The sequence below is a fragment of the Megalopta genalis genome, chromosome 8 (assembly GCF_051020955.1).
Source record: "Megalopta genalis isolate 19385.01 chromosome 8, iyMegGena1_principal, whole genome shotgun sequence".
In the NCBI taxonomy this organism is placed as follows: domain Eukaryota; kingdom Metazoa; phylum Arthropoda; class Insecta; order Hymenoptera; family Halictidae; genus Megalopta; species Megalopta genalis.
Window position 1 is genome coordinate 7,365,770 of NC_135020.1, and position 22,371 is coordinate 7,388,140.

Genomic DNA, 22,371 nt, shown 5'->3' on the forward strand with positions numbered 1-22,371 from the left:
TTCGTTGAGTTTGTCCATTTATTATAATTGTATGTACACAAAAGAATTTTAAAAAGACTGTTCCCCATTTTCCTGTCAACATTTTATTGTATTTTAATCATACCATTTCACTTTTTGTTTTTTACAGGAATGTATATCGTCATTAATAATAATAATAATAGTAATAATAATAATTAGTTATATACGCAGCGGTATACAATTACAGGCTTATTACGCGAATGCGTATCCAATTAACGCATAATAATAGACGATTTGCCCTATAATAACAATTTTACTTAGAAGAGCACTTTTTCGAGACGGCATGAGTATTTTGTTGTTGCTGTTATTTTAGTATTGCACGACAACGAGGGTTCCGTTGCAGGCAACAAATACATCGCGCAGATTAATTTGCAAAGACATTAAGCGATAACAGCGGAATACCTGTTGGCGTGCAATTTATTTTACAGTAGCCAAATTCTCACATCATTCGTTTCTCAGTTAATTGATCGAAAATTCGTAATAAAGTAGACTTTAAATCAACATCAATATTACACCAATTTAGATCTAAACCCATTTCATTCTCGATGAACGTTGTTAATTTGACGTAAATTGTTGATCGTTCACTTACCCATTTCACGGCGAAATTCTCGATAAATCCTTAAAGCCTAGACCTGCCTTCATGCACCTATAGATTAATAAATTTTCGAACGTTGCAAAGACACTTATGAAATTAATGTATTGTATAACACTACTCAGTGAGTATTTGTTGAATAAACCGATCCTTATTTAGAATACTTTTAGATTATCTCGGTTACCAAAAGTTAACGAATTTTCCTAATTTCAATTTATAATATCTTGTTACTTTTGCAAATTTTATGGGATCAGCAATTACAATTTGTATACTTCAATTTTGCAACTATATGTTATTTGTCATTCTGCCATTAGGGAAAGTGTTTCTTTGCAACCGGCAGCTGTTCGTGTTCTCTATCAAAAAGTTCTATTTTACACAGAATAAAAAGTTACCGTGCATTACTCAGTAATCACGCGTGTTATCCTGAGACGTTTAAACATTTAACACGTTCATAATTTTGAAATTTACTGTGCCCCTTACCTGCATGCACAATTTCGGTAATTTCAAGATATAATTTTTAGATTTACTTAATTATTGAAACGAAGCTATTAAACAATCTATAATAATGCAAATAAAATTCGTAAATAAACAAAGAGAAGTCCAGAAGAAAATTTCTCATGTTAAACTATAGTCAAGTTTTATCTGGTCCCTCGGATAATGTACTTTTAACCTATCATAAAAGAGCATTGAAATTGAGGGTTTTCCGTAATCTCAAAAGCCAAGACTCCAATACTAAACGAATGCAGATGAAGGGCATAGTTTACTCGAAAAATCCATGAACCTATTAAACAGTACACGTGAGTATTGAATTTTAGTTATCACATGCTTCGTCGCTTGTCGTTTAACAAATTTGCAAACGTCTACGTCTACACGGCGGCTCGATTAGTGGTTTACGTCACGGTTTGAATTTCGCGCTAAAATCGAAATCGAATCGCTTGCGATTCTCGTTTCGTGGTGCGCATGTACGTACATCGGGAAGTGTTTTCGCGCGTTTGATACCGTTGTGAAGTGAATTTTATTCAAGTTTCAACGTGTCTAAGAAGAGATTCGCTGTTCGAAATTTCATAACTGACTGATGGACGTTAATAATTTCCTCATAAACGGCGAAGATTGTGAACCACGTCTCGAGTAAGTATTTAGTCGTTATTATTTATACTCTTACATTCTCGATGCACACTTTTGTTAACGATTTGTCAGAGAATTAATTAACCCATTAACGCCCGAATTATTTATTATAAACTATTTCTGGCATGCTTTACAATCTGCATTGTAATCACTTATGAATATCAGACAAAAAATGAAACTGTTCTCTAAAAATGGTCGGATACTGGGCGTTAACGGAAAAACTGTATGAATCGATCGGGAAATTAAGTTGCGATTGTTGAATGTATAATTCCTGGACGCAGAATTTAAATTCGACGAGTTTAAAATGATTGATCTGCATTACACGTACACACATATGCACGTATCAAGGACTTTGGTGTCCCGATTTACACTTATTCCGAATAATTATCGTGGTACAATTAAGTTTCCTATTTCGAGTACTTCTACTGTTACCTATACGAAAATCAAACAGTTTTCACATTAATTATTCAATGACTAACAATGAGTCTTCCGACCTATCACTGTAGTTGATCGATCTATGTACCGAAAATGCAATTCGCAACAAACTAATTCGAATTTTTTCTAGTTTTTAAGTAACCTCCTAATCGCTTAGAAATTCGGACGTGAGATCAATAAGGTTTCATAATCTTAATTGTACCGCGAGCGTAAAGATCGTCGATCTAACATTCTCTATTAATGATTATCACGATTAGCAATTGGCATCGATACACAATCGTCGAGTATATGAAAAATATTTTCCTAAAAGCATAACGGTGCGTTTTCTTACTCCGCGGTAATATATTTATATATCGCTCTGCAGAAAAATCGTGACCTAGAAAGAAAATCGTAATTGATCCAATAATTTGTTGGTTGAGCCGAGTGGTTTTTCACTTGGCCCGTTAATTCGCGATTCCTTGATCCCGATTTTTTTGCATAATGATATATAACAATAGTATATATTTATGTATGAATATTATCTATTAATACAAAGTTCTCGGTGAAAATCTCGAGAGACCGGTAAAAACGATCGGAATACGTAGCCTCTTTATCCGTTCGGCTAGAGCGGACGCGTAGACAAAAATATATATTATGTAAATATATTATACAATATTCTGGGTGCCCTTTAATTCGTGATTCAATTTAAACAGAACGAACGAGAAATAAACGAAATTCTGTTCAATAACTGCCGTCGTGTTTGGAACGATTTTGTTCGTAACGGAATTACATATACAAACAGAATTTATTTTACTTTTGCTTTTACACTTACATTTCGTGGTTTATTCGTGTTTAACTAGGAATTGGCGCACTTTATATTGAACCAACAATTACGCGACACCCAGCGTACAAAATATACATTATTGTTCAAAATTTTTGGGTCACAGTTTACTTCATACTTTCTTAGAATATTTTCAGGTAAAATCTTTCCCATCGTTTGAAATTTTATAAAGTCGTTTCCCTCGAATTTTAGCTGCATAATTTTCTTTTTATCAATAGATTGCAAAGAATTACTTTCTTTTTAATTGACGCATGACCCGGAACTTTTGGACACGAATGTACATAGATGAGGATTGTATAATATATTTTCGTATTTATGCGCGGGAAAGCGAAGACTTTCAATCGTTTTCGGCACGGATTTCTCTTCGATTTCTTCCATTAGAATCTAAAATTGTTTATTTCCGCTTGAGCGAACGATTTTCGTTAGTTCCACGCGATTCGTGTGAATTGACACCGCGACCATTCGATGCTTTGGTTTCCTTTTTGTTAATCGTTATGCGTAGCGTCTGCATTTATGTCGAATCTGATCGGTTGCAACCAGTGTAGACACGCAATTTAATTACGCATGACGACGCATGCGCAGAGCGTCAACCGGGTGAACATCGTAAATTCATCCGCAGCTCTCCGACACGTTGCCAGCCTAGTTCAGAATTACAATGTTCGCGCGATGGATGCTCTGCGCATGCGTCATCGTGCGTAGTTAAATTGCATGCCTACACTGGTCGCAACAGTCGTATCTGCTGTTCGATGAGAATATGTATGTACCTGGATCATGCGAATCGTATTACACACGCACAAGCATCAAATCGTATGAAAACTGACGATCATAATTATATTTGCGAATGTAAGATGCGACGTGATATATCATTGATGTAGCAATGAAGGTATGTTGATAATAAGATAAACAAAATTAGATCAAATCTTCTCAAGAATTTTTGTAAGACAACGTATTACCTATGTAGGCCACTGAACATCATTAAATATCAGTGGGCACGCAGTTCTAACGAAAAGATCGATTAAAGGTGATCTATCTATCACTATCAACTTCAAAGATTTCGATAATTGTTAATGAAGTTCGATTCAAAAGATGAACGAAAGCAGGAAGATTGTATATCAATGTTAGCTCTCAAAGTTCGAATAATCATAAATATCCGTTGTTACCAAGATAGAACTATAAAATTAAAATTCGTCCGTTTCCATCTCCTTACTTCAATAATCATCATTATCTATAATTACCGAAGCATTACCGAAAAACAGAAGCTTACTCCAAAGACGCAAATAATCGCCAACTTCAACTGTTATTAAATATGGGATTATAGAATTAATCTATTTCAATTTCAGCTTCAAAAACTTAGAAATATCTATCGTAACCAAATCCAAATTATAAAATTACCATAAATTTACCTTGATGAGCGTTGCGGAGATTAGAAATGAATGTTCAAAGCAACTTACAATAGAATCGGTAATATCAATAAGCTGCAGCTTTAATTCCAACTGCAAAGGCAAACGAGCATTACCACAGTTACCAAGTTCAAACTTCGAAATTATATAGAGTTCGCTTCAACTTTAATTTTGCAAGTATGGGACAACGGAATCTCTGCATAAACATTCCATCTCCCAGAGACTCCTCCCCTGGTCTGAAAATCTCGATAATCAGTCGGCAAAGCTTACCAGCTACAAATTGTGTGCGCATAATTGACGCCGAATCGATTGCTCGCGTGGAATCGGATTCGCGATCGTGATGCGAGGAGGATCGCGCGAACCGAGTCTCTGTCCTCTCGGAGGAGTACGGTAGGAACCCCGATAGTCGTACAAAACCGAACTTCAATTTCCGTGCCCAATTAATCCTTGTTACAGTTTGAATAGGGCGCTCGATTGATGATACTCGTACACAGTTACAAATACCATATTCTGCGATGTAAAAATAAACAGTTATTTATGCTGTACCGAAGACGTTGGAACATAACTTTGTGCGGTTTGGACAGTGACTAGATAGCAATGCGACACTACAAAAGTGTTTTTCGGTTTCGGTTAACTTTAAATTATTCCATTGGTTACATTAGCACATTGGCAATATTATTCGCGGTGCAAAAAGAAAATTTTCCTATGCTACGATTTCTCGTGACGCGTCACGCGTTAATTACATTATTTTGGAGTTGCATTTTGCTCAACTTTTGGTCAATTTTTGCTCTCTGATTGGTCTTTGTTTTTTGTCAATATTTTTCGGATGCATGATTTGTTCGAACGCTCCAGACCATGGTCTCGAGTCCTAATCCGGCCATAAATCAAAGTCATTGTTCTGAAAACCACAAACACGATTACCAGATCGCGGAATTTGATGTAAGATAAACACTGTCCAAGTTAATTGTAAGAATCTTAAATCAGACAAAAATATCGTTCGTCTTTTAATAATTTTAAAAAGTTATATGTAATACAAAAGCGTGTTCTCAAACTCCTCTAATATCTTCGCAGTTTTATTTTTTAGATCTGGTCATTTATGTCAAAAATGCATAAAATTCACAGTCTAATGGTTATTTTATGACCCAGCCGGTTTTACGACCTCAAATTATCGTGCTAGAGACTGTACGAATCGTCGGCGTTGCAGGTATCGAGGTTCTTCTGTATGTATTTTCCAAAATGCTTGGAGGAGGGGCACTTAACGAACGTTCCATTGGCAACATCGACAGCATTTCACGCTCTCGAATTCATGATCCGATCGCGCGAACCGATCTAAGCGACAATCTACTGTCGAAACTCGCATACGCTTCAAGCAAAGGCGGTTCCGGCCGGGCAATAGCCCAGACCGACGCTAGTCACCGGCATATCCGGTGTATGTACAAGAATCTTGAACCGTGAAAATCGGTAGGACGGATATTTACAATTCGATTAGTCTGGCGACTACGTCTCTGGCTCGTATCCATGTATCAATCGGTGACGAGCAATCTCTCTTTCTTCAAAAATCAATCTGCAATTCCCCCCAAACGACGCCTCCTATTCTCATAATGCTATTTCAGAGATGTGTCTTGTCCGTAGATATCTATGAAATTATTCTTCTATAATGTTCGAACAGGACGTTATATAATTTAAGTAAAATTTCTTGTGTGTATATGATTCTTTTTGAAAAGTTCTCGAAACATGAAACGTTCTTTAGAAAAGTGTTCGTAGCATAATTTTCTGTTGCTGTAATTGTTGTTGTAATTGCTGTAATTCTCTTGCAGCAAATATTCAATTCTAACTTCTGCACAACTCAATGAAGTGTAGTGCATCGATTTTACTCATTTTCACAATAAATAGAACTTTATGTCGACAGTAAGTTTAACATATTTTGGAATATTTGATTACTGATGTGTTAATTTTCTTTTAATTTACATATGCACTTAAAATATATTTAATATTTTACACAAGATTGAGAAGAACAACATTGGCTGTTGTCTCTTTCAGAAAGCACTCTAGCTTAATCAGTTTTAGTAGCTCAAGAGTTCTAAATTCTCTACTGAAATAGATTTTCATTAGATCGTCTCATATTGTTGATATTGAATTTTACAGAACACTCTCCCAAGACGGAATCATATTCGATACCAAATTAGATTTGTGATCAATTTTGGCTATAACAGAATTATATTCATTTATAATTTGAAATTGAATCATATGTTCTACAACTTTAAATAGAATCATATTATTCAAATCTTATCAAACTACGTCATTCTGCAAGCACTTGGAATTAGAATTATACATTTTGAAATAGACTTCGACCCCCCCCCCCCCCCCGAAGTAGCATTACATGAATGGGAACCGTCGTGATCCTCGACATATTTTCTTTGATTTTAGCGGCTGGCGGATTGTTCATCGCCGGTTTGTACGATTAACACTTTCATTGTCAAGATGTCGGCAAAATTTTATTAGATTTGCTCTGGACAAATTTGTGAAAACTGGGATCAGATAAAAATTCGTTTCACCCGTTTATGTCCCTCTAGAACGAACGACGTGACACGGAAAGTGTTAAATGCTCACACGTTTATTGATTCACTCACGAAATCGGACTAAACGGATCATCCGTTTTCGTTTACAAACGACCGCAAATGTTTACTTTTCAATCCCGCTTAAACGTTCGTTCGAACACGTCCTCGCAATGTATTAACATTATGGGATCAAAACGTATTTTGTTCGAAGAAATTAAAGTATTCCTCACGTAATTTATAGATAAATTGTTGCAAAGATATTATTAGCATTTCTAGAAATTCTTTCGTACAATAAAGTAGCATGACGAACGAGTCGTTCATTTGCCAAATCGGTTAACCCCATAAAGCAAAAGATAGAGAAAAGTGATATAGTATAGCATACATTATGTAGTATATTGCTTTTTAAAATTCCCTTTAATATATGAAGTCAAATAAACCTTGCAGGATAATACTATCACGAATGTAATAATAAATTGTCTAATATAGATATATGACAAAAAAACTGTCTACTATTTCACGACCAAAAAAATTGTTACGATTTCATGGTATCGAAGCTAACATTAAAAAAGATTGATTTTAACTCCTTCCTTTTATTTTATTCACATCTGCATCGACTAGAATTCTTTAATAATAACGTCTCCAATAGAAAAATACAAGTTTTATTTCTTGTACATCTACAATCTACATTTACTTTCGTTCCAAGATTTTTATAACAGAAAAATCTTTTCCGATTCAAATGAAATGTATAACATTCATAGTCAGCATGGAATCTTAATCCGGGTTCAGATTATGTTTGAAAGGGTAAAATATAAGAAGTTAAAAGCAAAGAATATTCTACGACGCAAAGATTTTAAAAAATTGCAGAAACAAAGTTAGCCGATTTGTCCTGCGAACGGTTCAAACAATACCTTGTCCAAACAATATTTCAAATAACAACAAAACCCGTATTCGCAGAACGTTTAAACGTATAGGAGAGAATTGTCAGACATCCGTTTAGTAGAAAGAGGATTGCCGATTACTCGTGTGAACGGATAATCCGGAGTTCCACAAGCGACAGCGTGCCTTCGTTATAACGAAGTCTCCATGTTCAGATTTGGCCATTTGTTGTTCTCGGTTCGATAGTCCTCGACTCGGCCCGTGAAACTTCTCCGTAAATTCGCGTCGTTTCGAATAGGTTTAGCTCTTCTTTCTGTCAACGAGCGAGTCAATTCCTTGCTGGGTGATTTCGAGCTAGTTTCCGTCGCCGCCGGGTCCGCAGGCTGGTCAACGGCTACTCTATTGCGATTTGGGCCTTCGTACGGTGGGAAAGAAGCTCCCTGTTGGTAGACTCTAGGAGACATCTGGTTTTTGTCGAAATCGATGGTGTCTACCGCGTCCGTGGACGCTGAAAAAGCGTAGGGATAAGGGTGCTGGCGATCGGGCGGACAGGAGAAAGAGGACGGATGGGACGTGTCCGAGTATCTTTGCCGTTTGAAGTCCTGAAACCGGCGTCTCGAGCCCTTCCGGTCGCGGGCTAGCGATCTTCCCAGCTGGGTCAGCACCGTGTGACTAGGCGACTCGTCGGTTGGAGTAGAGTCGACCTCTTGCCTGGTTCGAATCACATCCTTACCCCCGAATGGGTCTCCAGGACACACTTCTTGAATCGGGCTTGCGAAGATCAGAGTTCTGTGGACAAGATCGGGTCTTTTAGAAAATTAACTCGAGAATAGTCTGGAATTAGGTCAGCACCGATATCAACTGGACATTTTATTCAGGCGACGAAAGGAATCGGTATCAGATGAGAATTGTCGCAAGCAGATATAGCTTATCTATCCTCTTTCATACTTTTCTCGCCAATCGGTAGACTAGGAGCAGGGAAAAGACGCGTCGTAGAGTATTTCGCTTCAAAAGCTAGCCAAAATGTTTTTCTTAATTTTTGTATAGAACAAAAGCGGGGATATTAAAAACGAAACAATGGTTTACGATAGAAAAGTGCACAGGATAAAAGATTTACAAATGTGCAATTATAAATGTTTAGAAATATTATATGTTCGTTTATATTATTTTACTTTGATAAAAATGTTCTTTTGCAATTGTGAATTTAAATGAGTTAGTCCCATTCTTCATCGAACTCTAAATTTAGTGTAATTAAAAACTATTAAAAATTCTTGTACCCACGAATTTGACAGCTAATATTGTTTGTATCATAAAAAAATACCGTACTGATTTTAATTACATTAAAGCAAGCATTGGGATTCATTTGGAAATACACAAAATTCTCTATATTTTACACATAATTTTCTAAATCGACTTTTGCTTAGTTTTTCGGATCAAATACTCTACTGTGAGGCGTGAGGTATGTCGTCTGCTAGAGTACTAGACTGCAGATATTATGCATTTATGAGAAAAATTAACGGATAGAGTATTAAACTATAAGGCATAGAAGATTTTAACATTAAATTTACCGAGTTGGTCAAAATCACAGTTATTGTTTTAAAGTTGCTGAAATCATAAAGACTTTCTCATACAAATTATGATTGAATAAATTTCTTAACTCATATTATAATAACAATGCCGGAAGGGCTAAATAAATACCGCTTTTTTATCGTTATAAAGTATCACGCGTTACCGTTAGGGCTTGGTAGATTCAGCGTAACAAATCCACAAGCTAGTAAGTAGTAGACTCACCTAGTATTCTCGCGTTTGAAGCCCGCAGGAGTCTCCTCGCTCTTGTTCGCAGGCAGATCCTCCAACAACTTCTTCCACCTACTCATCGCGCTGTCTAAACTCTCCCTGGACCTCGATAATAGATCCAATTTCGCAGGTCCGTTGCTCGTCGACGCGAGTGCAGGTGTGCAGCCTTCGTGATACGAGGCTCGAGCTTGGCTTCGCCCTACATTATCCCCTTCCTCGTTGTTCGAGAAGTTCTGCAGCTCTTTGGCGGTGATCAGCGTGTATCTCCGCTTGTTCTGCTTCAGGATCGACTTCAGACAGAAGTAGGTCTTCGAGTTGGGCAACGCAGAAGGGTCGTTCGACATAGGATTCGATATTACTCTACTTCGACTGGCAGTCGTCCTCTTGGGTATGGCACCTCTGCCGACGTCTATCGGGACTCTGGATCTAGAACTAGCTTCGTCTAACGAGCACAAAGAGAACCTGAATTTTCCTCTATCTACCGGAACGTGCAATCCTCCGTGGCTCAGATCCTCCATCCTCTCATCACTGCTGAGCTCCTCCTCCTGCTCGTTCTCCAGTATATTCCTCAAACTTTGCCCATTCAATCGGAGAAATCTCGTCTCAGACTCTGCGAGGTCTGGTTTGCTCCTCAGATTCGGCTCGGACATGTCTCTAGGGATCACGCCGCATGCCAGATCTCTCCTGACGACTCTAGTCATTTCTAACGGACTAGTGCCGGGGTCTCTGGAGGGGTCGTTCTCCAACTGCGCTTCAACCAAGTACTTTCCGCAACTTCCACATTTCCCGGTCTCTGTTTGAATGGTGTACGAGCACGGCGGAGGGTGAACATCGATCGTGGTCTCGATCAGGGGCTGTCTACTGGCGTCGTTCGACTGGCCGTCGTCTTCGTCCCTCGAACAGGACCCTTCCTCCGAGGCCCGATTCTCGGTAGAGACGTGACAAGGACAGGAACACTCGCGCGGCGGCAGGTCGTAGCTGCTGCCAGAATCCGCGTTTGCTGCCTGGCTTGCGATGCAGGCTTGCTCTGCACGTTGGTAGAGCAAAGCCTCCGAATAGCTCGGGACCATTTCCGTCATACTCGCGTCCTGAGACTCGGCGGGCCTCGAATCGGGAACAGGGTCCATCAGCAGTGCCTCGCTGTAGCTGGGTGCTAACATGTAAGATCCCGGTTGGCTGATTGTCTGCTGGCTCATGGACGCGTGGATCGGCTCGCTCCCGTTCGGCGTGTCGTAGTTGATGCCGAACAACTTGGTGATCTAAGAATGAGGATTCGTTCTTTGTCACTGAGAAGTCGATGTCAACAATGTCGAACTGAGTTGAACGACGATTCCATTCACCTGGTAGTCCGCGTACTGGGTCTTGTATTCTATGATCACTCTCAGGGGCCAGCTGAGCAGCAGAGCGCTAAGGGACCAGTAAACGTAGCGATTCGTGAACCAAGGATTCCCAAGAACGGCCACAAGAGTCGTGGGATTCGGGTTGTATCCGAGATCGAGACCCTCCCGCATCTCCATGTAGTCGTCTCTCAACTCCTTGGAATAACAACATTTTCATCGATCGATTAAACAATCGATTAACGAAGATTAGTGTACCCTGAGGTGTCTTACTTGCTCCGCGAAGAATCTGGACCTGGCTTCCTCGAACTCTGTTGCCGATCTCATGTTCGAGAACGCGAACCCTTTGCTCAGGTTGATCTTCGTGATCGGCACCTTCGGGTCCAGTATCAGCTCTTTGCTGATGTCCTTCACGCCGCAGTAATCGTAGTAGTAAAAGGACGTCGCTGCGTGGGTGTTGATCCTTTCGTAGTAGACCTGAAGATGATGGATCGTGTTAGGAGCGAGGACCGATCGAGGAGAGATGGGCCATTAAAAAGAACGGATCTTTATGATGATCTGCTAAGTGGTTCGTCAGAGTTCGGTACAGGTTTACTAATGAATAAAGGTATCGACTCGCTTATTTATAAAAAGGATAAGGTAGAAGTAGGTCAGAATTGTGACTAATTCTCGCTGGAAGCGCTTCATCGACCTCGAACATTGTCACTACAAGGTTGTTATCATTTAGAATATATGTACTCTTCTAAAAGGTGAGTGTGTGAGAATGCTTGGGTTAATGAAGCAGATTTGGGGAAGTTAATGAAAATTGTGCTGCTCAGGGATCGAAAGAGTTGTACAACTTTTGAACAGGTTCTATGTTGGAAAAGTGGACCAAAGAACGTTTTTGAAAAACGTTCCCTCATTATAAGTTCCGACGAGTACAGATAAAGGAAAAGTTCTTGAAAGTAAAAGTTTGAATAGAAGCTATGAAATACGTACAAGAGTAAAATGTGTATTATAACGAGATCAGGTATATTTCGTTGACTGAAGTACAGATTTTATGCGTTTATAACGAACGTAATATATAAAACAGTAAAAACTGGAGATAATTTTTAGAAAATTCTTTCAATAGTGTCGATTTATTAAAACTGTTAAGATGGAAAACGAATTTTTATGTAATTCTTGCTTTCTGCAATTAAAGATTGTTTTTATTTTGCAGAAAATCCGCGGTGTATCTATCGCTATTCGAACAGTTCTGAATTGTCGCCCATTCTGAATACTATTCAATGAATAGCACTCCAACTTGATTCACAATTCAAAGCTTGTTCATGTTTCCCTTATGAAACCATTATTAATAAATATTCTCATACAATTTATTTCCATAGAACTTCTGTTAAACAGACTGTAAAATATCTGTCCCGTGAGAACAGCCTCTAAAAAAGGTCTTTTCCATAAAAAATCAACGCATACGGAAATATTTTCCCACACTGATTCATTTCGAACTTGTGTATGCGCGTTGTCACACAATTGTTCAATTTTTAGTAATTAAATCGAATAAGTTACTGTTATAGCAGTTAACGTGTGCTCAACGTGTTACCGAACACAATTGTACACTTGTAAAAATAGTCCATGTGTTCCGATGATTTCAACAAGATTTCAATTTCAAATAGAATCCAAAACAAAAGAGTATCCGTTTCGATCTCTGGCGTTTTCTACTATTTGTCAACGGTGACAAGATCTATCAGGAATTTTCAGATAATGAAGAAAAGTCAATGATAGTTTCGAAGGAATGGTCCATCTGTCCTCGCAGAGACGGTTCGTTGAAGCTCGCGCGAAGCGTATCGACGATTTACCATCCCGCGATCTCCCATCGTCTGGATAACGAGATATGCGTTGCACGTTGCGCGCTATGCGTTACCTGCGTCGTCGTGTAATTGTCTCCGTTTCTGTACCGGGTAATTTGGCGTTTCCGGCGCACGTAATGATAAGAGACGGCTTTCCACCAGATCGTCGGTTGGGCGGACTTCAGCTGCAACAGTTTCGACAGCACGCTGTCCTGGCTCTCCGTGTGCAGTAGATCGATTCTAATGGGCGAGTGGTAACACTCGACCAGGTAGACCAGGTACAACATTCCCATGAACGCCACCTTCCAAGGAACAATCAATATTTCTCCAATTACTTTTGTATAGAAAAGTACTAGACTGCGGATCATTATGCGAAATAAACATTTTCAGCTTGAATCTCCAGAAACGAGAGTTACCCCTAAAGATCTATTTCTCCTTTCAATATAATCTTACTATGTTGAAAGTATTATGACGGCGCCTTTCAATGTTTCTAATGTCTTCAGTGTTTTGTATTTTATTCGCTCATTTTATAATTCGTCAATGCATTAAATCCGCAGTCTAGTAAGCACAGAAGATCCTCGACTATTAAAATTCTCACATGTAAACAACACATACTACGATAGTCACATCGAATCAATAAAGATTTACTTTAGCACTGATTTTATGCGTTTATGAAAAAAAATGGATACATGAAATATAAAATAGAGAAGTGATTAAAAGAAACTGAAAATGTTGATGTATTAATTTCAATCTTCTATATCTCTGTGTAACAATGTAGAAGAAGTATCTTGTTTGGGCGTCTTTCCTTCAGAATCAAGTGTCGCAACTGTATGGGAGTAACATCCACTGGTGCGATTACCATTTGCTCAGTCACAGTAATAACGTCTGATTCCGGCACAAACCTATTGTATGAGATATGCATATGTATATTCTGTCTATTGGGTTGGCAAGAAAGTAATTTTGATTTGCAACAATAGGCAGCGTTATGTTTGCATTGTCATTCTTTATATATATAGAGTTTATATTATAGGAATCAAAGATTAATATCATTTTCATCGTTTATTATTTCCGCTACGTAAGATATCGCTTGGGGTAACTAGTAGGACCTAGTAAAAAAGATTTTTAGTTCTCGTTCCGTCAGTTCTGGAAAATCTAATAAGTCTATAGCTTTGACTTGTTCAAATGGAACTTTCCGCCTATTCCACCGATTTTCTTCGACTTCTAGATGCTAATGTATTAGGTACATTTTTAGGTGCTAAAATTTTTGTAACTATTTCCTCGGAGATTTCTATATCTGAAGATAATCAATTCGCAAATGTATTATGTAGAAAACAAGCAATTCGGCAGTACAATCCTACGGACGAAAATATTTTATTATCTAATTGCTGATGAAAATTATATTAATCTCCAATACCTAAAGAAGGACAAAAATATAATCCAATTTCAAGTGCGATCACGACACATCAATAGCAAGATTTATAAATGTTATATAAAATATACATCTCATGTAATAGGTTGTGTCGAAATCAGACGTTATTACTGTGAATGAGCAAATGGTAATCGCACCAGCGTGTGTTACTCCCATACAGTTGCAACAATTTATTACTTATCGCATGATCGATATCTTTCACAAATTGTAAGGCCGGCAGAAATTCTTTCAAAAATATTTTCTACTGAAGAAATACATCCAGTGATCAACGATGACAGCGACGAAGACTAATGCAGCAGAGAGATAAGAATTCTGCCGTGGAAAGTAATATATATATATTTATATTATTTAGAATTTGATATAATATCAATCTAAGAAATTAATTATATAAGACATTTGAGCTTGAGAAAGGCAAAGAATAGCTCAATTATTTTCAATATGACACACCTTTCTAAATAATCTGAAAAAATTCTATGTTAACAATCATAATGAGCTAGTAAAACTGTAATAATATTAACATAATTGAACGACTGATACCTCTAGCAATATAAAAAGTTACTGGTTTCTAATTTTTTTAACTATGTGCCACCAATTTGAAAAATTTCGAAAAAATTATATGTTAACAAACATAAGTAGATGCTAAAACTGTAAAAATATAAATTTAGTCACTTCATAACTCTTATAAATTGAAAATTTGAAATTGGCATTTCAAAACCTATTTCATTTTTAAAAATTCGGTTTTGAAATCAAAAATTCTGAAAATATTCATGGACATGTATCCTAATAGTTAACATATTCCAGATATTTTTAGAATCTCCAATTCGAAAAGATAAGAGGAATTGCGGAAAAACGTGATTTTCTTTGTCACCCCATTACTACCCCCCAAGTCGACATATAGGGTTGAAAACTTGTACATAGTATGCTTTTCCGATAAGCTATCGAATGGTTCCTTGCAAGTTCAATTTGGTTTAGGGGCATTTTTTACCACCGTATCCGGCTATACCATTTACTGTTATTAAAAATTGTAAATCCGTTGTTGATTTATACCTAGAAATTGATATTCAATAGTTTTAACTTACATAAATTTATTGGAACCCATCTAAACAATCCGGATTATATAGAGTGTTAAAATTACTTAAGAATGAGAAACAATTGCATTGATCAATACGCCCTGCAATTGACGCAGATATTTTTCATTTTGCACAAAGATCTGCAGTCTAATAATAACTGTTCTATTATCCGTAGATTTATGTCACCCAGCTTAGCGCAGACAATCGAGATTCTACCGCGTCGATCAATTAGAGATTCTCTTGACTCGAGGGAATTTGCTAATTAACATTGCAATTTTATCGAGCTAAAGATTAAACAAAATCGAGATAATTTCTTTGAATGAAGCGGGAGAAGATTGTCTCTTGTCTTATCCGGAATTAAGTGTCCAGTGAATATATCAGAGATTAAAATAAATTTCGCATCTTTTTATGCTCGACAAAAAATTCAGTTTCCAAATCGACATCTGTTATGGAATGATATAATATTAATCTTTTCGTATTTTACAAATTATAATCCATTTGTAATTTTCAAACAATTGAGAAGAGCTCAGAGGACACTATTCCGAGAATAGATGTTTCGCCCGTTGATCTATCTAAACAGGGTAGTAGCTGAAGCGTTAAGTACTTACAGGAATGTATATGTAGCCATCGTCGCACGGGGACACGTGTCTAGTGCTTCTAATTAGATACTTCGAAAAATTGATTACAACCTGGAACAGATACTATTTTCGAGAAACATTGTTTACCTCCGATCTGAATTTGATTAACGCAATCTTATTCTTAACTGTAAACTTTGAACTGATAATAATCAACGAGTCTAGCAAAGAAATTATTTATGATACGTTTAATTATTAGGTTCTTTGGAAAGTTCGTTTCGAATCTTTTATATGAATTCAACAAAACAAACTCGATAAAATGTCAGACGATCATTCGGAACAACCTAATAGGTAACGATATCGGTTCCCTAAAGCATGAATTTGCGTAAACGCGAGCTAACGATTAGCGCTTATAGAACTGAAAAGGGTCGGTTAACTGCGGGGACGTGAAAAGATTGTGCGAAGATCGATTTGTCTGGTCCTGGTGAATGAAATGGCTAGTACTACCGACTGACGAATCCCGTGTTGCAGAGGAAGTGACGTACCTTGGTGACATTCGCGCATCTACACCACGTCACTGCGGCAAGGCAGCCGTATATTAACACAGAAAGTACCAAGCACTTGCAGTTTGGCTCCTTCTGCAACGCTCCGCACAGGGTTTGGGACTCTGGCCGCTGCTGCATAACACGAAACGTTCGTCAAAATCGCTTAAATATTTAGAACTGGAGTGGGGATTTAAAAATGGAAATAAGAATTGTCTACATTAATTTTGCAAGCAACGTATTTACATAGAAGTTTTTTTGTTTCTTAAACAATCTTGATATCTTGACAATAACGCACCAATATTCTTAAATTCTTTCAATCTTTCTAACATTTAAATTGCACCATCTCGTTTTGGTCATAAATGCATAAAATCCGCAGTCTATTTATAACAGTTTCAACTGGCTAAATAGGGACAGTGAGAGTTGGCAGAGTTATTACTAGGCTGCGGATTTTATGCTTTTGTGACAAAATTGAGCACGTACAATGTAAAATGATGAAGAGACTGAATTGCAACATAGCATTTTTCAGTGAATGAAAAAATTTTATTTTACCTAAAGTTTCGCAGGCAACTTATTACGAACAGAATTTTAACACGTTGAATGCCGTGTCAGTCGTATATACTGACACAATTTTTTATTTACTTTCGAATCCTGATATTTGTTGTGTCATAGTTACGTAAGCCGAGTTACAGTAAAATTTGGAAAATGTAAATAGATGTTAAGCACTGTAAAAAAATTTAAAACATTTGCGGACCAGTTGGCTAACTTACACATTTGGAATTTATGATTTTTTGGGTTTGAAAGTTAACGTGTTAAAAATTTTGCTTGCTTTAATATATTTCCACGTTGATCTAGATCTTTTGTTTCGAAGAAACTACATATTTTTTCGTAATTCATCATATCAATCAAAAGTTAAACCACGTTAAAATATATTTGATCAAAACGTTCATAATTTACAGATAAAAGATAAATCCTATTATTTACAAAAATAATGATCAATCTATCTGTATTTCTATTCCTAAAAAGAGTTTGTTGAATAAATAATGAAATCTTTTCGAGGGATAGTATTTGCTAATTGCAATGAAAAAGTCGATTCAGTCATCAGTAAAAATCATGGCAGAAGAGATCATAAAAGTTCCAAAAATTGCTTCTGCTTGTTCTAATACAATAATTTATCACTCCTTTCAATGTTCGACAATTAAATAAATTGTGACATAATTTTGAAGCTTGCAATTTATTAGACAAGTGAAAGCACAACAGAATTACAGAAACACTGAAACAACACACAGTGCTCATTATCAGAATTAAAAGTTTGATGTTTGTAACTTGTTAGGCGACTGGGCAAAGCGTAACAGAAATGCAGGTATGTTAAAGCGAAACACGGTACTCATTATCAGACCTACAAGTTTGAAGTTCGCAACTTGTTAAGCAACTAAAAAAGCACAAGAGAAATGCAGAGATAGTGAAACAACACACGGTACTCATTATGAGAAGTACAAGTTCAAAATTTGTAAATTGTTAAACACCTAAAAGCGTACAACAGAATAATAGAAATACTAAAAAAAAAACTACACAATGCTCATTATCAGAACTACAAGTTCAAAATTTGTAAATTGTTAAACACCTAAAATCGTTCAACAGAATAATAGAAATATTTTTTAAAAAAACTACACAATGCTCATTATCAGAACTACAAGTTTAAAACTTGTTAATTGTTACAAAAAAATTGAAACTTACAATTGTTAGGCAACTAAGAAAAGCACGACACAGAATAGTACAAATATTTAAATGACACAGTACCCATTATCAGACCCATAACATCGATGTTTAGAAATTGCTAAACGACTAGAAACGAGCACAACAAAATTGCAGAAATATTTAAGTGACACTTCGTGGTTGCGTACTTCTTCGTTTTCTCGATTCATGGTTGAGCTGATTGAGTCGGTTCCGGGAACGTTTAGATTTTTCGAAGTTTTCCTGGGTCAGATCGCGAGCTTATCCATTTCATAGATGTTTCTTGGTTTCCTCTACTTCCCGGGCATCGGTCTGCTCTACTGCGATAGCAATAATTCGATTACTTTTCTCAAGTAGAATTGTACATCAAAGCAGCACGGGTTTTCAGCAACGGAGCAAACTCAGGAATGAATTGCATCAGGATGCATCCGAACCGTGAAGAACACTACAGAATTTTCATCGAGAAATGATTCTATATATTTAAACTGTAATGAACAAAGCTTTTTACAGGCGAGTCAAAATTAATTTCCATTCGCATTTTCGCAATATTTCAATAATTTTAATTCACAAGTTGATAGAACAATTCGTAATGCAGCGAAATGATCAAAAAGTAAGGATTCTAATGAGAACTCTCCGAACAGATTCGAAAGTTTCTCGATCGAAAAAAATGGAACAATTCGCGGAAACATTGTACTACCAAAAATAAGAATTTCATAATAGCTCTGGTATCCTTTGTTTACTGGAATCCACGAAAAAACGTCGACGACGAAGAGTCCGGGCACAAAGCAACGTTTCAAAATTGAACCAACAGAAAGAAAGTTTCTCGAAACCGCGAGTAAACGAATAGATTCACAGTTGGAGATCGATGCTCGCATCCCCCGATCCGCGGCAAACGTTTATTAACATCGTCCACGAGGCTCTCGAGTCGTAATAAATTCAGCTGTAAGTGTCCAAGTTCCCTCGAGCAGGACGAATTCGTTTCCCAACATTTTTCACGGTCCTCCAGCCTGAAGCATCGTCGTCTCCGGCGTTTTAAACTCGAAAGCTTGGTAAACACTCGCGCGAACACCCGATTTCCGAGTAGGATCGACGCCGGACCGCGGTTCCCGGCCGTGGATCCTTCGATCGTGTCCGGTCTACGTTCAGCGCGATAATGAGGGTGTCCAGGCGTCGAAAAGAGCCGTCTGGAAACGGTCTCCGCGACGGTAACGATGTTTGCCAAGCTGTCGGCCGTTCAAAGGTTAACCATCGCGCGCCGCGGCTTTGTTCGCGTGCTCGTACGCGGCGAATCATCCCCGAGGCGAGGAAATAAAATCGATCGCGAGGGGAGAACGAAGGGACGAGCCGTCTGATCATCGTCGAACCGTGTCTGCTCGTGCATCGCGGGCCTTTCGTCGTCTATTCGCTGATCTAGAACTGCCGACTCGATCCAAAACTCTTTATTAAATAAACAAACACTTTCGTCTAGTTCCAATCCAGAGATGTTTACACGTTCTTCGGTTCCTTTTCGAACAACTTTCGTAGAACTTCGCGAGCATCGTTTTACAGTTATGAGAAAAAAAGCAGTACGAGTTGTCGAACACTATTTGTTGGAATTAAGCGTCGCAAATTCAAATTCATCGGTTCTGAGAAGACGAAGTTTGCCGCGTCAGAGACACGAATGTTTTCAAGGTTGCGAAACAAAGGAGTCCGAAAACGAAAAGTCTCCGAGTCTCCATAAATATCGACTTTTGAAACGTTTCGCGACGGTATAACGCTCCGTACTCGCAGACATGTGGCTCGCGTGGTTTGGCCAATTATTAGGCCTCCATGGTACAACAAAGAGAAGCACTCGGGATGTATGAAACATCGCCCGCTAAAACAATACGGTGCATTTACACGATATCGGTAACACAGATCCGTGAAACAAGACTGAACCGTTGTATTTTTTACGTAAAGGAACGCGTCGCGGCCGACGGACAAATGCTAACTTAAAAGTCAAACTTTCGGCCATCCGTTCGGTGGAACAACTCGGCAGTGAACGTGTTCAATTTGCTCCGGTCGCGGCGAATTATGGGCGAAGGGGATTGGAAGGGTCGCAGCAGGTTTTGAAGAGCGATTCGAAAGGGTTAGGCGGAAGTCGAGGACGCACCGTCGCTCTTGCGAGCGTTCCCCGCGTCCTGACGCACCCCTCTCGCCGTACTTTCGGGTGGATCCACCCCGTAGCTACCCCACGGGCTAACTGGCACCGTCGATACACCGTACTCGCGAACGCGGCATCTCTACTGACGTCCACGAGCGGCGGCGGTGGCGGCGGCGACAACGGCAACGCCGGCGGCGCCGTCGGCGTCGGCGCCCTCCCTGGTTACGATTCTCGCGGCTGCGCCCGCTTCCGCGTTCCTGCGTCCTCGAGTGAGACCACCTTTGTCTTCGATATCCATTCACCTTCCACCCCATGAGGCCAGGACGACGATCGAGCCACCGCGCGCCGTGGTCGATTTTCATCATTTTAAGGACGTAAATCAATATTGTTTGAAACATCACGGATAGATCGAATTTCGTATTATTTCTAGGAACTGTAACGTTAACCATCGTTTACACAATGGCTATGGTCAATTTTTATCATTTTGTGGACAAAAATCAACGTTGTTTCCTACCTCATAGACAGATCGAATTACTTACTGTTTTTCGTCATCATAATGTTAACTACTGTTTACGTAATGGCTGCGATCGAGTTTCATTAGTTTCACGACAAAAGTCGGTATTGTTTAAAATTTTATGGACAGATTGAATTTCTTACTAGATAATAATGTTAATCATCTTTTACATAATCGCGGATGAGTAATTTAATGTCTTCAGTAATTATGACTGAGTTTTTTAATTGACTGTCTAATGAAACACACATACCATATGAAATATGTAAGTCCTTTGCATACATATCATGACGTGGTACTTATATAACGAGAACTAAAAATTGTGCTACCACCACTGCGTAACGTGATTAAAAAAGTGATATCACGTTATGATATTATTATTGGAAACAAATTCAAATGGAATAGTCAAAAGATAGTCATTAATAAGAAGAAGTCAATAGGTCTATAAGAAAAATAGTCCAAATTTGTATTATAAATAAACCAATATACAAATATACAATATATAATATATGATTAATAATAATATAATAAATTTATTTCGCTTCATAGGAGTGTCACGGAAAGTGTTATCATTAAATCGATGAAAACACTAAATCAAATTAAAAAACACTCACAAATAGATTTTTTATTGCATTTTTCTTAATATCCCGACGAATCTAAATGCATAGTTGCAATACAAATTATCAGATTGTCAAGATTCCTAAACTGACACGTATTTCTGTATAGGGTGGACTGGAATTCTTAGTATAACCGAGCAGGGGGTGATTTTATGTGGAAAAATAAGAAAACACACATTCCGGGGTTCCGTTTTCGATAAAATCGACTTTAAAGTTTGTTCACCTTTACAAAGGATTTAATTGTCGTCTAATCTTCTATCGTAGTTGCCTCAGTTCGACATAGTGTTTACAAAGATTAACAATGATGGAAACATTCCGTTTACCATTGTCCGTTGCTCAGAAGTTCGTCGTTTCAGCAGAGGGGCAAGGAGGGCATTCCGCTCGCTCCGTCTGACATGCACATCCGTTCTCCCCACTTTTCTATGACCTGCCGAAACCGACTTCTGCTGGTAAACAAGGAGACCCACAAGTTAGTTGACGCGAGGAGCAGAGGGGATCGGTCGGGCACTCTACCCAATCACGTCTCTTGCTCACTTAGTCAATAATAATCAGAAGTCTGAAAATTGTAAGAGACTAGGTGGAGCGGGCAACCGATTTCCCTTGCCCCTTGTGTCATTTAGTTTATGCATAGTGTTTCATTTTCTTATTTGTCGGTATTACATTCAGGTTTTTAACGTGTATACGTTAACATATCATATGATATATATTGCGCGCGCGCGTGTGAGTGTAGTACAGCAGGTTTGCTGCATAATCGAATAAAAAGTTAATCAAGATGCTAATTAGTAATGAGTAATTACAAATAATCATGTGTTCATCAGAGGAATCTGAAGTTAATGCTTTAGGGATAAGTCAACGCACTTGCAACGCATTTGTAATTGTTGCGTCTGTTTCACTTTGTCTCGATTGTTCCACGCCTTCTGACTTCCGTCGCGCGTCACGCTCACCCGTAGGACGCGTAAATAATGCATGCCCTCCCCCCCACACGCACAC

General features: G+C 38.2%; 1 protein-coding gene across 6 annotated transcripts; it reads right to left on the minus strand.

Annotated features, from left to right (window-relative positions):
- Positions 1-60: 60 nt before the first annotated feature.
- LOC117225836 (uncharacterized) lies at positions 61-20,382 on the minus strand. 6 transcript variants are annotated; one of them, XM_033479894.2, is made up of 10 exons: positions 20,263-20,382; positions 18,829-19,138; positions 18,302-18,451; positions 16,401-16,532; positions 15,889-15,981; positions 12,856-13,083; positions 11,232-11,435; positions 10,962-11,156; positions 9,616-10,880; positions 61-8,613 (listed from the first exon to the last, which is right to left on the minus strand). In XM_033479894.2, the coding sequence occupies exons 3-10, from the start codon at positions 18,320-18,322 to the stop codon at positions 8,016-8,018; spliced, it is 2,736 nt and encodes a 911-aa protein (XP_033335785.2). In that variant the 5' UTR covers positions 18,323-18,451; positions 18,829-19,138; positions 20,263-20,382; the 3' UTR covers positions 61-8,015. The 6 variants fall into 6 exon arrangements, with proteins under 6 accessions (XP_033335785.2, XP_033335706.2, XP_033335540.2 ...); XM_033479815.2 differs by lacking the exon at positions 18,829-19,138 and having other exon boundaries at positions 18,302-18,448; XM_033479649.2 differs by lacking the exon at positions 18,829-19,138.
- Positions 20,383-22,371: the final 1,989 nt, after the last annotated feature.